At 46.4% G+C, this 16,890-nt stretch overlaps 1 protein-coding gene across 4 annotated transcripts in view; it reads left to right on the top strand.

Annotated features, from left to right (window-relative positions):
- LOC112222449 (filamin-A-like) overlaps positions 1–16,890 on the top strand; it is a 73,067-nt gene that overhangs the window by 40,832 nt on the left and 15,345 nt on the right. For 2 of the 4 annotated variants that reach the window (XM_042304346.1, XM_042304348.1), the window contains exons 15-30: positions 3,202–3,345; positions 3,432–3,555; positions 4,910–5,070; positions 5,202–5,292; positions 5,521–5,808; positions 6,660–6,772; positions 6,925–7,074; positions 7,233–7,551; positions 8,148–8,321; positions 9,338–9,500; positions 9,685–9,845; positions 13,007–13,174; positions 13,252–13,375; positions 14,334–14,490; positions 14,819–15,008; positions 15,199–15,222. In XM_042304346.1, the coding sequence (XP_042160280.1) occupies positions 3,202–3,345; positions 3,432–3,555; positions 4,910–5,070; positions 5,202–5,292; positions 5,521–5,808; positions 6,660–6,772; positions 6,925–7,074; positions 7,233–7,551; positions 8,148–8,321; positions 9,338–9,500; positions 9,685–9,845; positions 13,007–13,174; positions 13,252–13,375; positions 14,334–14,490; positions 14,819–15,008; positions 15,199–15,222 (2,551 nt within the window). The remainder of the gene's footprint in view (positions 1–3,201; positions 3,346–3,431; positions 3,556–4,909; positions 5,071–5,201; positions 5,293–5,520; positions 5,809–6,659; positions 6,773–6,924; positions 7,075–7,232; positions 7,552–8,147; positions 8,322–9,337; positions 9,501–9,684; positions 9,846–13,006; positions 13,175–13,251; positions 13,376–14,333; positions 14,491–14,818; positions 15,009–15,198; positions 15,223–16,890) is intronic. The other 2 variants (XM_042304349.1, XM_042304347.1) reach the window with 1 other exon arrangement.

The following is a 16,890-nucleotide window of genomic DNA, read 5'->3' as shown; positions in this document are numbered from 1 at the left end:
CAATAATATTAGTAGTGTACATGGGATTACCATCAACAATATTAATGAGAACCATAATACATTAAAGCAATGGGAGAAGACCAGTCTCATCCTGACTGAAGACGTATGGGATACAAAACTACATGGGAAATATTATCCACATTACTTTGCACTTTTCACTGGCTGTCCCTCAGGTTGTGGCAGGAGGACACATATTTGGCTGCCAAAACTGCACATTTTGGATATTCACCTAATTAAATATTGGATTTCTTTTGTTTCTAATTCTTTGTATTGCATAATTTTGGGAAAGACATTCTCTTCGGTCTGAGTATTTGTCAGTGTAATAGGAAATGCAGCCAGTGGTAGATGTCTGTTCTCACTCCATCTATAGGCCTGTTTTGTACCATGTCATTTATTGGGCTGTGATGCTTCATGGTTGGGTTCTGCTCTTCTCAGATACACTGATTTTACTGTGGTCTGAGAGAGGTGTCAGTGGGCTGACTGTGAAGGCTCTGAGAGGTGTTAGTGGGCTGACTGAAGGCTCTGAGAGGTGTTAGTGGGCTGACTGTGAAGGCTCTGAGAGAGGTGTTAGTGGGCTGACTGTGAAGGCTCTGAGAGAGGTGTTAGTGGGCTGACTGTGAAGGCTCTGAGAGAGTGGGCTGTCAGTGGGCTGACTGAAGGCTCTGAGAGGTGTTAGTGGGCTGACTGAAGGCTCTGAGAGAGGTGTTAGTGGGCTGACTGTGAAGGCTCTGAGGTGTTAGTGGTCTGACTGTGAAGGCTCAGAGAGGTGTTAGTGGGCTGACTGTTGGGTTCTGCTCTTCTCAGATACACTGATTTTACTGTGAGCTGACTGAAGGCTCTGAGAGACTCTGGGTTGAGGTCGGTGAGGAAGTAGTCTACAGTACTACTGCCAAGAGATGAGCTATAGGTGTACCTACCATAGGAGTCCCCTCTCAGCCTACCATTGACTATGTACAGACCCAGTGTTCGAACAGAGCTTCACGAGCTGTACTCCATTTATGTTTTTCACTTTGTCATAGTTGTTTCTGTGGGTGTATGTGGGGAGGGAAAGGTTGTTGCTTCCTGGTAGGTGTTTATCCCCATGACTGTTAATAGTGTCTGGTTCTTCTGCTGTTCCAGCATTCAGGTCTCCACAGACCAGTGTGTTGCCTTGGGCCTGAAAGGGACTAATTTCCCCCTCTAGAATGGAGAAACTCTCTTCATTGAAGTAGGGTGACTCTGAGGTGGGGAATGTATGTGGCACAGAGGAATATGTTTTTATCTGTAAAGACAGCCTCCGAAATAATTATCCTGTTTTGATTTAATTAGTTCAGATTTATACCATATTAGCATTCCCCCCTGAGTCTCTGCCCTGTCCTGAGTCCTTTAATTTAGTGGATGGTAGGATTATCTCCCTATAACCTAGTGGACAGCCAGTGGAAACATCACCTCTGCACCATGTTTCCTGTAGTACTACAATATCAACATCATCAATGTCTTTCAGGAAGTCTGGGTTTCTGCTCCTTAGCCCAAAAGCAGAGGACTTCAACCCTTGTAAATTCCAACATGTAAAAAGATTTCAGAACTGTTTTTTTCTTTACCTGCAAAATGAGACAAACACTCACAATCCAACAAGAACTATTAAAATAGGGTTTTTTAATTAATGTAAACTCTTCTTATGCAAATGTGATTTGTTTATAATTTAAGATATCATTTGTGTCATGACACTTGGGTGGGTGTAGTGTGAGGATGGTGGAGTTCTTGTGCTCATCTTACCATGCCCCTCGGCCTATCACATGTGAGCATCCATGCCCCTCGGCCTATCACGTGAGCATAGTAGACTCAGCATTTGTTTAATGTCACTCATTATGTTGGTGGGTGCTGGGCCAGTTGCTCCCCTCACAGCCTGTGCGTAGCTCTGCCTGCTGGGCTGTGGGTCTGCGGTGGGGGGCAGGGGGCTGGTAGGCCTCGTCTGGGTGGGTCTGAAGCTGGGCTGGGGTGGTCTGTGCTGCACTAGCTGTGGTGGGCATTGAGGTTGGTGCTGTGGTGCTGGCCTGGGGGGGGTCCAGGGTGCTGGCCTGGGGTGGAGAGGTCGGGCTGCGGTGTAAAGTGACGTCCTTGAGAGTCTTGGCAAGAATGGGGACTGTCTCCCTGTACAGGTGAACATGGTCATAGAGACGGTCCAGATCGAGGGTGGGATGGTGGGGACTGTCTCCTCTTAAGATCTGTTAGCTCACGCTCTCCCTCAGCAGGACCACCTTCCCCCTCCAGTCTGGTGAACTCATCCCTCATGACAGCCATGGTGGTGAGGGCCTGAGCCTGCTCTGCCTGAGGGGGTCGCTCTCCTCCTGGGGCGTGTCCTCCACTATGGTGGGAAGAGGTGCTGGATGTGCCTTTTTGGGTGGGGATAGTAGGGGTGAGGGTGGTGCTGGATGTGCCTTTTTGGGTGGGGATAGTAGGGGTGAGGGTGGTGCTGGATGTGCCTTTTTGGGTGGGGATAGTAGGGGTGAGGGTGGTGCAGGATGTACCTTTTTGGGTGGGGATAGTGAGGGTGGTGCTGGTGGAGTTTGTCTTGTGGGAGGGCATGTCACTGGTGTCTCTCTGCTCTCTCCTTATTGGTCTGAAAGTCTGTTTCAAACAGCCTAATGTTACCTTGCACCATGACAGTCCCAGTCTTGTAGAGGTTGATTATTATCATGGTGCTGTCAGGGTCGTCTGTCTCTGACTTTCAGCTTCCACCCCATTACAGATTCCCTCTTTCTTTATGGATGGGTAGTGAGAGCAGACTGCTGAGCGCCAGGCATTTGGCTGGTCAGTGAGGAAGATGAGATTACTCAGGTCACCGTTTTTGTAAAGGGCTGCGAAAAGTGTTTCTGGCCTCCCCTGTAGTAGTTTCTGTGTAAAAGCTTTCCTCGTGTCTTTTTTTTGGCCTCTTTAGGGTAGAGAACAGATTCAGCGCTAGGGGAGTGGGAACATGGTGCCTGTGGGCTCTGCTGTCCTGCTGCCCCGTTGCCATAGCAACCAGTTTCTGTCTGCTGTTGCTAGCTAGCTCCTGTTTGGTTGACTCACTCAGTTTGGTCGTTTGCTGTAGTTGTATTAACTCCCCTTGCTAGGTTTGTTCTAGCTCGTTTCTTCTGGCTAGGTCTTTGTGGTGAAGAGTTGTTCATCTCATTCTAAACCCAAAAATATGAAATGTATCAGGATCTCTGTCTCTCTCTCTAGGATGGTGAGGGAACCCCAGTAGATGTTCAGGTGAAGGATAACGGTAATGGAACGTACACCTGCAGTTACACCCCCAAGAAACCCCTCAAACACACCGTCATGGCGTCCTGGGGCGGGGTCAACATACCGGACAGTCCCTTCAGGGTGAGCACCCATACAGAAGAAATGCTGAATGGGGACTTCAGCTTCACATACACACTCTTCCTGACCGTTTTCTCGTGTGTGTGTAGATGACTATCGGAGCAGGCTGCCACCCTAACAAGGTGAAGGTGTCAGGTCCTGGTGTGGCTAAAACAGGGCTGAAGGCATTTGAACCAACATTCTTCACTGTGGACTGTGCTGAGGCAGGTCAAGGTAAGATCTTTACACTACAACAACCCAATTCTGATTCCCTTCTTCCCCAAGTGTCTCTTTCACCTTTCGCTCCTCATGGATTTAAAAGGAATAAACTCGTCTGTGGAAGCTCCCTGTAGTGCTCAGAGCATGGAAGGTATCGTATGGTGTGTGATGTGGAAGCTCCCTGTAGTGCTCAGAGCATGGAAGGTATCGTATGGTGTCTGATGTGGAAGCTCCCTGTACTGCTCGGGAGTAGTGCTCAGACCATGTGCTGACCAGCTGGCAAGTGTCTTCACTGACATTTTCAACCTCTCCCTGACCCAGTCTGTAATACCAACAGTCCCTGTGCCCAAGAACGCCAACATAACCTGTCTAAATGACTACTGACCCGTAGCGCTCAAGTCTGTAGCCATGAAATGCTTTGAAAGGCTGGTCGTGGCTCACATCAACAGCATCATCCTGGACCCGCTCCATTTCTCATAGCGCCCCAACAGATTAACAGATGACGCCATCTCTATTGCACTCCACACTGCCCTCTCCCACCTGGACAAATGAAACACATACAGGACCAGTCTAAAGTTTGGACACCGACTCATTCAAGTGTTTTTCTTAATTTTGTTACTATTTTCTACATTGTATAATAATAGTGAAGACATTACAACTATAGAATAACACATGTGGAGTCATGTAGTAACCAAAAAAGTGTTAAACGAATCAAAATCTATTTGAGATTTGTTAAAGTAGCCACCCTGTCTGGATGACAGCTGTGGACCCTCTTGGCATCAGATATGGAGAGTGTCGATTTCCTGAAATACATCTCTTCACGTTTATTCAACGTTATTAATATGAATATCTCAAAAGTACCCTTTTCGATTTGGCTAATTTTAGATATTGTTTGGAACAAAATACTCTTCAAACTTTTCAAATTCCCAGAGTAGGCTTTCTGGTACTTTTAATGATGTGACCCATTTTAAACAGAAATTGACATTGGTAAATGACCAATCACAGCACACTAAAGTTTAAAGGATACTTTTGAGAGATTATTTTTGTTGATTAAGTGAATGTGTGTTTCAGAATGTAGATGTACTCCATGTGTAAGAGCTATGGAATATAATGATACGAAGAGGTCTCATGTTAACATGTCACAGGGTCTGAATTAATCTGGATAAAGTCCAGAGGTCGGACTACTTTCCGAACACGCTGTAAAAAACATGTAATTATTCCTCCGAATGAAGTTCCTATGTGAGAATTGCCAGAATGATCTGAATCCCGAAATATTTAATGCTAAATCGGCCCGCTGTCTTCCGGTGCGATCCCACTTGTATCTTTGCCATGTCATTGTACAGCTGATATTTGTGTGTGCGCCCCCCAGGTGACATCAGTATCGGTATAAAGTGCTCTCCAGGCGTGGTGGGACCGGCGGAGGCAGACATCGACTTCGACATCATCAGGAACGACAACGACACGTTTACCGTTAAATACACCCCGCCAGGCGCTGGTAGTTACACTATCATGGTGCTGTTTGCTGACCAGGTGGGTAGTGTGTTTACGGTAGTGTGGTAGGAGTGTCTCTTTCCTCTCTGCGTTCCAGTTCTCCAGCTCCTGTTAATGTTGGCTGACTTCTTCCTTGATAGTATGTGTGACTCCACCTCTCTGTGTTCCAGACCATCCCCATGACTCCCATCAGGATCAAAGTTGACCCGTCACACGACGCCAGCAAGGTCAAGGCCGAGGGACCTGGACTCAACCGCAGTGGTGAGACACGAACCCACGCTAAACACTCAAAAGCTATGAAAGACAGGAAGTTAAAGTCAGCCTTCACATACACGATACCAATAATGAATCCTTTCTTGGTTTCCTCCCTCCCTCCAGGTGTGGAGTTGACCAGGCCAACTCACTTCACAGTACTCACCTTTTCATCCACCAGAGATAACTAACCCTTTCCTGTTCCATGGCCTCTCTCCCCTCTTTTCTCTCGTCCAGGTGTGGAGTTGACCAAGCCGACCCACTTCACAGTAAACACCAAGGCTGCAGGTAAAGCCAAGCTGGACGCTGTGTTCTCCGGCCCGGCTAAAGGAGAGGCTGTTAAGGACTTTGAGATCATTAACAACCATGACAACACTCACACGGTCAAGTACACCCCCATCCAGCAGGGGCCTCTGGGAGTGGCCGTCACCTACGGCGGAGATTCTATTCCCAAGAGCCCCTTCTCCATCCCTGTGGCTCCAAGCCTCGACCTCAGCAAGATACAAGTTGATGGACTGGGAGACAGTATGTACAAGAACCACTACAGTATATAGTATAGATGGTGATATAGGATCTGTAGTGTGTAGATGGTACTGTAGTATAGATGGTGATATAGGAACTGTAGTGTGTGTGCGGATGGTGATATAGGAACTGTAGTGTGTGTGGATGGTGATATAGGAACTGTAGTGTGTGTGGATGGTGATATAGGAACTGTAGTGTGTGTGTGTGGATGGTGATATAGAAAATGGCCAGAAACAAAACTTTCTTCTGAAACTCGTCAGTCTATTTAATGAAGCTGCCAGTTGAGGACTTGTGAGGCGTCTGTTTCTCAAACTAGACACTAACATAATTGTCCTCTTGCTCAGTTGTGCACCAGGGTCTCCCATTCGTTCTATTCTGGTTAGAGCCAGTTTGCGCTGTTCTGTGAAGGGAGTAGTACACAGCGTTGTACGAGATCTTCAGTTTCTTGGCAATTTCTCGCATGGAGTAGCCTTCATTTCTCAGAACAAGAATAGACTGACGAGTTTCAGAAAGAAAGGTATTTGTTTCTGGCCATTTTGAGTCTGTAATCGAACCCACAAATGCTGATGATCCAGATACTCAACTAGTCTAAAGAAGGCCAGATTAATTGCTTCTTTAATCAGAACAACAGTTTGCAGCTGTGCTAACATAATTGAAAAAGGGTTTTCTAATGATCAATTAGCCTTTTAAAATGATCAACTTGGATTAGCTAACACAACGTGCCATTGGAACACAGGAGTGATGGTTGCTGATAATGGGGCCTCTACGCCAGTAGATTTTTGAGCGACTTAGTCATTGTTCAAGTGTAGTAGTGTCTAAGCATCCTCTCTTCCTGTATCTGTCTCGCTCTGTAGAGATAACAGTGGGTAAGGACCAGGAAGTGACCGTGAAGTCCAAGGGAGCAGGAGGTCAGGGGAAGGTGGGAGCTAAGGTTACAGGGCCCTCTGGGAAACCTGTCACCTGCAAGGTACTGAGCTTGATTGCTTTGTGCTGTTTCAACAGTTATTTATCCTAATTCTATGTTCATTGTTCAACACTTTAAGGCTCAAACAATTTACAAAATGTGCTATACAAATAAGTGTCCTCATTATTCTATTTAATGCTAATATAATTATTCAGGTGGAACCGGGGCTTAAACCAGAGACCAGTCAGGTGAAGTTTATCCCTCGAGAGGCGGGGCCATACCAGGTGGAGCTGACCTATGACAGCGCTCCCATCCCAGGATCCCCTTTCAAACCCACCGCCTACCCCCCCACTGATGCCACCAAGGTAAACATGACCTCTAACCCTAGTTCAAATGACTTGATATTTGACTAGACCTTTATTATAAAATCAAAACAAATCAAAGTTTTTATTTGTCATATGCACAGAATACAGCAGTGTTCACAGTACAATTAAATACTTCCTGTGCCTCCCCCCTCTGTCAGGTGAAGTGTTCTGGCCCAGGGTTGGAGCGTGCCAAGGTGGGAGAGACTGGGGAGTTTGTGGTGGACTGTACCAATGCAGGTCCAGCTGAGCTGACCATAGAGATCATCAGTGACAGCGGGACAGAGGCAGAGGTCCACATCCAGGATAATGGAGACGGAACCTACACCATCACCTACATCCCCCTGTACCCCGGCTCCTACACCCTCACCATCCGCTACGGGGGGCAGGATGTACCCAACTTCCCCGCCCGCCTCACAGTGGAGCCGGCCGTCGACGCCAGTGGAATCCGCGTGTTCGGACCGGGAGTGGAGGGCAAAGGTCAGAGTTCGTTCTTGCTGTGTGTTCTGTGTTCTAGGCATCAAGGTTGTTGTAGTTTTGTGCTTTTATATACTTTTTTTTATTTCTATTCGGTTTTTCTATTTTGAAGTTTAGTTTATTTTCAGACCTGATTTTTTTATTTTATTTTTTTATACAAACATTTCTTTCATTAAAAAAAATATGTTTTAGAGTTAGGGACAAAGTATGGTGTCCTTTGGCTAGGCTAGCTCCCTAGTGGGTTTCTTCCCTGTTGGCTAGTGATAGATGCTCAAGCTAGGCCGATTTGAAACATCGCTGTCTTCTGGCAGCGTTTACCAGATTTAAAGCTTGAAAACCCCATAAAGAAAATGAAAAAAAAGCATTGGCCATTAGATTTTTGCCAAAAGTTGAGGAGAAAAAACTAACACTATTCATGATGGTTATTTTAGTGAGTTTTGGATTCAAAGATAATGGTTTTAGTTTTTCAAATGGGTTTGTTTATTATCTGTTTACTAAATTGTTTCGTGAATAGTTTTAATTTGATATAATAACCTTTCTAGGCATGTTCTGTGTTTCTTAGCCTGTGTTTATAGATTTGTTAATGTTCTGTGTTCTAGGCGTGTTCCGCGAGGCGACCACAGATTTCACGGTAGACGCCAGAGCTCTGAACCAGACGGGAGGGAACCACATCAAGACAGTGATCCAGAACCCATCTGGCTCCGTTACCGACGCGGTCATCACCGACCGCCGTGATGGCACCTACAACGTAGAGTACACTCCCTACGAAGAGGGTGAGTTAGTGCCAATAAGTGTAGTGAGCATGATGTATACAATCTGTCCACACTCTGTATCCAGACACCATGACGTGTGTTGTCCAGAATGAGTGATCATGTACACTACTGAAACTCATCATTCTATTCTTGTTAGAAGAAATGTCATTGTTTCTGGCCATGTTGAGCTTGTAAGCGAACCCACAAATGCTGATGCTCAAGATACTCAACTTGTCTAAAGGCCAGTTTTATTGCTTCTTTAATCAGAACGACAGTTTTCAGCTGTGCTAACATAATTACAAAAGGGTTTTCTAATGATCAGTTGGCCTTTTTAAAATGATAAACTTGGATTAGCTAACACAACGTGCCATTGGAACACAGAAGTGATGGAGGCTGATAATGGGCCTCTGTACGCCTATGTAGATATTCCATTAAAAATCAGCCATTTCCAGCTACAATAGTCATTTACAACATTAACAATATCTACACTGTTTTTCTGATCAATTTGATGTTTTAATGGACAAAAAATGAGCTTTTCTTAAACAAGGACAATTCTAAGTGACCCCAAACTTTTGAACGGTAGTGTTTGTTTAATGTCCAGGTCCCCACAGTGTAGAGGTGATCTATATGATAACTCTGTTTAATGTCCAGGTCCCCACACTGTAGAGGTGATCTATATGATAACTCTGTTTAATGTCCAGGTCCCCACACTGTAGAGGTGATCTATATTGTAACTATATGATAACTCTGTTTTGTCCAGGTCCACACTGTAGAGGTGATCTATATGATAACTATATGATAACTCTGTTTAATGTCCAGGTCCCCACAGTGTAGAGGTGATCTATATGATAACTCTGTTTAATGTCCAGGTCCCCACAGTGTAGAGGTGATCTATATGATAACTCTGTTTAATGTCCAGGTCCCCACAGTGTAGAGGTGATCTATATTGTAACTATATGATAACTCTGTTTAATGTCCAGGTCCCCACTGTAGAGGTGATCTATATTGTAACTATATGATAACTCTGTTTTGTCCAGGTCCCCACAGTGTAAAGGTGGCGTACGATGAGTCTCCAGTTCCCAAAAGTCCGTTCCGCGTGGCAGTGACAGAGGGTTGTGACCCGGGGCGTGTACGTGCACATGGACCCGGCTTGGACAGTGGCATCACCAACAAAGCCAACAAGTTCACTGTGGAAACCCGGTACGAGAGACGCACTAACCCACATCGAGGTTTTTGTTTGAATTCCCATGTACCAAATAAAGAAAATGCAAGTTAAGTAGGTTTACACAAAGATTCCATCTTGCATATTGGAGATTTATATTTTTAACAGACACTTTACTCGTATAAAAGGGAAACCTGGTTAGAATGATCTGTCTCTCTGTAGTGGTGCGGGTACAGGTGGTCTGGGTCTGGCTGTAGAGGGCCCATCCGAGGCTAAGATGTCCTGCACCGACAACAAAGATGGCAGCTGCAGCGTAGAGTACATTCCCTACGAGGCTGGAACGTATAATCTCAACATCACCTACGGAGGGCAGCCCATCGCTGGTACGGAGACACACACACGCATGCTGGTACTTTGTATTGTGGAGCTAGCTAGTGATCTGCCCAATCTCAAATCAAACTTTGTCACCGAATACAACTAGTGTAGACTTTACTGTGAAATGCTGACTGACAGGCCCTGAACCAACAGTGTAGACCTTACTGTGAAATGCTGACTGACAGGCCCTTAACCAACAGTGCAGTTCAAGAAGAAAATATTTACCAAGTAGACTAAGATAAAAAGTAACACAATAAGAATATCAAGGCTACATACAGGGGGCACCTCGACTGAGTCAGTGTGGAGGCTACATACAGGGGGCACCTCGACTGAGTCAGTGTGGAGGCTACATACAGGGGGCACCTCGACTGAGTCAGTGTGGAGGCTACATACAGGGGGCACCTCGACTGAGTCAGTGTGCAGGGGTACAGGCTAGTCGAGGTAATCTGTACATGTAGGTGGGGGTGAAGTGACTATGCACAGGTAATAAACAGCGAGTAGTAGCATTGTATAAAATGGAGTAGGGGGGTCGTCAATGTAAATTGTCCGGTGGTGATTTTTATGATGTGTTCAGAAGTCTTGTTGCTGGGGGTAAAAGCTGTTGAGCCTTTTGGTCCTAGACTTGGCGCTCCAGTACCGCTTGCCGTGCGGTAGCAGACTTTGGTGATCGGAGTCTCTGACAATTTCAAGGGATTTCCTCTGACACCGCTTATTATATAGGTCCTGGATGGCAGGGAGCTTGGCCCCAAGGATGTACTGGGCCGTACACACTACCCTCTGTAGTGCCTTGCGGTCAAATGCCGAGCAGTTGCCAAACCAAGCAGTGACGCAACCAGTCAGGATGCTCTTGATGGTGCAGCTGTAGAACCTTTTGAGGATCTGGGGACCCATGACATCTTTTCAGTCTGAGTGGGAAAGGTTTTTGTATTGCCCTCTTCATGACTGTCTTGGTATGTTTGGACCATGATAGTTCGTTGGTGATGTCGACACCAAGGAACTTGGAAAAACTCTTGACCAGCTCCACTACAGCCCCGTTGATGTTAATAGGGGTCTGTTCGGCCCTCCTTTTCCTTTAGTCCACGATCAGCTCCTTAGTCTTGCTCACATTGAGGGTGAGGTTGTTGTCTCATTGTCGGTGATCAGGCCTACCACTGTGTTGTCAGCAAACTTAATGATGGTGTTGGAGGCGTGTTTGGCCATGCAGTCATGGGTGAACAGGGAATACAGGAGGGGACTAAGTATACACCCCTGAGGGGCCCCAGTGTTGTTGCCTACTCTTACCACCTGGGGGCGGCCCATCAGGAAGTCCAGGATCCAGTGGCAGAGGGAGGTGTAGTCCCAGAGTCATTAGCTTAATGATGAGCTTCGTGGGCGCTATGGTGTTGATCGCTGACCTGTAGTCAATGAACAGCATTCTCACAATGTTCCTTTTGTACAGGTGAGAAAGGGCCGTGTGGAGTGCGATTTGAGATTGCGTCATATGTTGATCTGTTGGGGCGAATTGGAGTGGGTCTAGGGTATCAGGGATGATGTGAGCATTGACCAGCCTTTCAAAGCACTTCATGGCTACTGACGTGAGTGCCACGTGGCAAGTTACCTTCGCTTCTTTGGGCACAGCGACTGGTGGTCTGCTTGAAACATGTAGGTATTAGACTCAGAACAGGGAGAGGTTGAAAATGTCAGTGAAGACACTTGACAGTTGGTCCACGCATGCTTTGAGTACATGTCCTGGTAATCCGTCTGGCCCAGTGGCTTTGAATGTTGACCTATTTTCAAGGTTTTGTTCATGTCGGCTACCTAAAGCTTTCTCACAGTCATCCAGAACAGCTGGTGCTCTCGTGCATGCTTCAGTGTTGCTTGCCTCCAAGTGAGCATAAAAGATATCTCATCTGGTAGGCTCGTGTCACTGGGCAGCTCGTGTCTGTTTCCCTTTGTAGTCCGTAATAGTTTTCAAGCCCTGCCACATCTGACGAGCATCACAGCTGGTGTAGTAAGATTCAATCTTAATCCTATATTGATGCTTTTCTTGTTTGATGGTTCATCTGAGGGCATAGCAGGAATTCTTATAAGTGTCCGGATTAGTCTCCTCCTTGAAGCGGCAGCTCTAGCCTTTAGTTCGATGTGGATGTTGCCTGTAATCCATGGCTTCTGGTTGGGATATGTACGTACAGTCACTGTGGAGACGACGTCATTGATGCACTTATTGATGAAGCTGATGACTGAGGTGGGGTACACAATGCCATTGGATGAATCCCGGAACATATTCCAATCTGTTAGAAACAGTCCTGTAGTGTAGCATCCGCATCGTCAGACTACTTCCGTATTGAGCGAGTCGCTGGTACTTCCTGCTTTAGTTTTTGCTTGTAAGCAGGAATCAAGAGGATGGAATTATGGTCAGATTTGCCAAATGTGGGGGGGGAGCGCTTTGTATGCATCTCTGGAGTAAAGGTGGTCTAGGATTTATTTTTTTTTTTTTTTTTTTTTCCTCGTTGCACATGTGACATGCTGGTAAAAATTTGGTAAAACTGATTTAAGTTTCCCTGCATTAAAGTCCCCGGCCACTAGGAGCGCTGCTTCTGGGTGAGCATTTTCTTTTTTCCTTATGACCTATTAGTTTGTTTTGAGTGGTCTTAGTGACAGCTTCGCTTTGGTGGTAAATAGACTGCTACGAATAGTGTGGTCTACAGCTTATCATAAGGTACTCTACCTCAGGCGAACAATACCTCGAGACTTCTTTAATATTAGACATTGCGCACCAGCTGTTATTGACAAACACACCCCCATCCCTCGTAGCTTCTCTGTTCTGCCGGTGCATGGAAAAACTCGCCAGTTCTATATTATGTGTCATCGTTCAGCCTCGTCTCGGTGAAACATAAGATGTTAGGTTTTTAATGTCCCGTTGGTAGGATCATCTTAATCGTAGGTCATCAATTTTATTTTCCAATGATGGCAAGTTAGCAAGAAGAATGGAAGGCAATGGGAGTTTACTCGCCTCTGGATTCTCAGTAGGATCCCCGCTCTGCGGCCTCTTTTCCAGAATCTGTGAGGATAGCTAGTGATCTTCCCAATCTGGGATAATAAAGAACTAGTACAACATCCACTAAACCTACATCTGACCTCTCTCCCGGTCTACCCTCTCTTTCTCCCTCATCTCTTGCACTGTCTTTAGGCAGTCCATTCCAGGTTCCTGTCAGTGACACGGTGGACAGTTCTAAGGTGAAGTGCCAGGGGGTGGGGCTTGGAACCAACGTGCGTGCCAACATTCCACAGGCCTTCACAGTGGACGCCTCTAAAGCAGGAGTCGCCCCTCTCCAAGTCAGAGTACAGGGACCCAAAGGTGTGTGCCAGCCCTTTATTTGATTCTAGAACTTTTGGTTCCTGTGTCCAACTCTGGTTTCTCTGTGTGGTGTGTAGGTGTAGTGGAGCCAGCAGAGTTGGTGGATAATGGAGACCAGACTCACACCGTGAACTACATCCCGACCAGAGAGGGACCTTACTCTATCAATGTACTGTATGCTGACCAAGAGATCCCACGCAGGTAACACACACACACACACACAGGTAATGTGCACACACACACTCTCACACTTGCAGGTAGCACACACGCACGCAGGTATTGCGCACACACTCCTGCAAATTTCTTGTCACATGCACAGGATATAGGTGTAAACGGTATAGTGAATAGATATAATTATTGGATGACTGTTACCCAGAGACGCTACGTTACCCAGAGACGCTACGTTACCCAGAGACGCTACGTTACCCAGAGACGCTACGTTACCCAGAGACGCTACGTTACCCAGAGACGCTACGTTACCCAGAGACGCTACGTTACCCAGAGACGCTACGTTACCCAGAGACGCTACGTTACCCAGAGACGCTACGTTACCCAGAGACGCTAGTTACCCAGAGACGCTACGTTACCCAGAGACGCTACGTTACCCAGAGACGCTACGTTACCCAGAGACGCTACGTTACCCAGAGACGCTACGTTACCCAGAGACGCTGGTCTAAATTGATGGTCATGTAGTAATCCAGCAGATTTTTGTTTAGACATCTAGCTACCTAAACAATGAACCGGTATAATCCCAACTAATTCCAATACAAGCATCATAGCTCTCGTATGGATCTGCCGGTAGCTAAAGCTAACCAACTCTGTTCAATGTTAGCTAGCTCACATTAGGCTATAAATATCCATTTCTTATTAGAATAATATTACTACACACATCATACATTTGCTAACTAACAGTATGCATAGCAAATAAAAACAACTTCCTGACAAAATTAGAAACATCTTGAAAATGTAGCTCGACTCTTACATGGATCAACATCACGTCTGGAACCATTTAACACATTTAACTTCAAACACCTCCTGTGACGTGTGACATATGCCTAGTTTCCTGAAACGAATCACATATCGACATAGACTACACATTTATACACTACACATTTCTGTGAAAAATGGAGGGACTTCACACAGTTCTGCTACTCTCCAGTCCCTACAAGGTGAAAGTGTTGCCTACCCATGATGCCAGCAAGGTGCGCGCCAGTGGCCCCGGTCTCAACACCACCGGAGTGCCCGCCTCTCTGCCTGTCGAGTTCACCATCGACGCCAAGGATGCAGGAGAGGGGCTGCTCGCCGTGCAGATCACTGTGAGTTCAGTTAACAAACCAATCAGCTATGTCAAGGGGTGCAGAGCCTGTCTGCATGGTCCATAGCTTGTCTGCAGATCACTGTGAGTCCTGTTAACAGACCAATCAGTTTACTCCCACTATGTCTGGGTGGCCTGTCTGGATGGCGTTATTTTACAGCAGGAGTAAGCTAACCAGCCATTGGATGCGTCTAGGAGGTGGTATTACCAGCGTCACGGGCCAGCTAGTCACTAGTGGGCCTGTCTCATTTCCATGGCGACATCATCAGTTTGACTGTCTCCATTGGTTACCTCATCTGACGGTCTGTTTGTATGGTGACTGTGTCCAGGACCCCGAGGGGAAGCCTAAGAAGGCCAGTATCCGTGACAACCAGGATGGGACTTACCTGGTGTCTTATGTACCTGACATGACTGGTCGTTACACCATCCTGATAAAGTATGGAGGGGACGAGATACCTTATTCCCCCTACCGCATCAGGGCTCTACCTACTGGGGACGCCAGCAAATGTACTGTCACAGGTAACAGACACACACACAGTGTTTTTGGTATTATGTGATGGTTTGAACTGTCCCTTCCTCCACCCTGCTTCACTCCTCATCACATTTGTTTTCATCCGTCCATTTGAAGCACCAGTAGTTGCCTCTCACCCTGACTCTCATTGTGTTTGCCACTGTTTCGCTCCCCTGCTTCCACCCTACTCCTTCTCAGTGTCAATCGGCGGCCACGGCCTGGGTAAGAACACTTAGATCCACTAGTCTGGTCTTGTTCCGTCTCTGATCCATTATGTTGGTCTGTCTGCATGCAGGATGGCAATACCCATTTTACAGTTCAGCTCCCTTTCCTGACTCACCTCTATCTCTCGCTATCTCGCTCTCTTTGTCTGTCAATTTCGATTCCAGGGGCTTTATTGGCATGGGAAAGATATGTTAACAAAATGAACAGTAAACATTACACTCGCAGAAGTTCTAAAAGAATAAAGACATTTCCAATGTCATACGATGTGTGTGTGTATATATACAGTGTAACGGTGTGTGTATATATACATTGTACGAAATGGAAAATGACTAAATGTAAATACAACCTATTTATAATGGTCTGTTCACTGGTTGACCTTTTCTTGTGGCAACAGGTCACAAATCTTGCTGTTGTGATGGCACACTGTGGAATTTCACCCAGTAGATATGGGAGTTTATCAAAATTGGATTTGTTTTTTAATTCTTTATGGATCTGTGTAATCTGAGGGAAATATGTATCTCTATGGTCATACATTGGTCAGGAGGTTAGGAAGTGCAGCTCAGTTTCCACCTCATCTTGTGGGCAGTGTGTCCATAGCCTGTCGTCTCTTGAGAGCCAGGTCTGCCTACGGCGGCCTTTCTCAATAGCAAGGCTATTCTCACTGAGTCTGTACATAGTCAAAGCTTTCCTTAAGTTAGGGTTAGTCAGTGGTCAGGTATTCTGCTACTGGGACAAATAGAATTGTAGTTTTTAAAAATATATATTTTCATTCCAATGTTTCAACATTCCATGTTTTCTCACAATTTGGTCTAATTGTGTTGCTGCTCTGTCTCTCTCTCAAGCTCTCTCTGTCTCAAGTGCTCTCTCTCTGTGTGGCTCTCTCTGTGTGGCTCTCTCTCAAGTGCTCTCTCTGTGTGGCTCTCTCTCAAGTGCTCTCTCTGTGTGGCTCTCTCTCAAGTGCTCTCTCTGTGTGGCTCTCTCTCAAGTGCTCTCTCTGTGTGGCTCTCTCTCAAGTGCTCTCTCTGTGTGTGCTCTCTCTGGTCTCTCTCTCAAGTGCTCTCTCTGTGTGGCTCTCTCTCTCTCAAGTGCTCTCTCTGTGTGGCTCTCTCTCTCTCAAGTGCTCTCTCTGTGTGTCTCTCTCTCTCTCAAGTGCTCTCTCTGTGGCTCTCTCTCTCTCTCTCAAGTGCTCTCTCTGTCTCTCTGTGTGTCTCTCTCTCTGTGCTCTCTCTCTCTCTCTCTCTCTCTGTGTGTCTCTCTCTCTGTGGCTCTCTCTCTCTCTCTCTCTCTCTGTGTCTCAAGTGCTCTCTCTCTGTGGCTCTCTCTCTCTCTCAAGTGCTCTCTCTGTGGTGTCTCTCTCTCTCTCTCTCTCAAGTGCTCTCTCTGTGGCTCTCTCTCTCTCTGTGTGCTCTCTCTGTGTGTCTCTCTCTCTCAAGTGCTCTCTGTGTCTCTCTCTCTCTCTGTGTGCTCTCTCTGTGTCTCTCTGTGTCTCTCTCTCTGTGTGTGTCTCTCTGTGTCTCTCTCTCTCTGTGTCTCTCTCTCTGTCTCTCTCTCTCTGTCTCTCTGTCTCTCTCTCTGTCTCTCTGTCTCTCTGTCTCTCTGTCTGTGTGTCTCTCTCTCTCTGTCTGTGTGTCTCTCTCTCTCTGTCTGTGTGTCTCTCTCTCTCTG

This window comes from Oncorhynchus tshawytscha, linkage group LG22, assembly GCF_018296145.1.
Source record: "Oncorhynchus tshawytscha isolate Ot180627B linkage group LG22, Otsh_v2.0, whole genome shotgun sequence".
Taxonomy (NCBI): domain Eukaryota; kingdom Metazoa; phylum Chordata; class Actinopteri; order Salmoniformes; family Salmonidae; genus Oncorhynchus; species Oncorhynchus tshawytscha.
The sequence above is the reverse complement of the archived record's forward strand: the minus strand, read 5'-3'. Positions and strand labels throughout refer to the sequence as shown.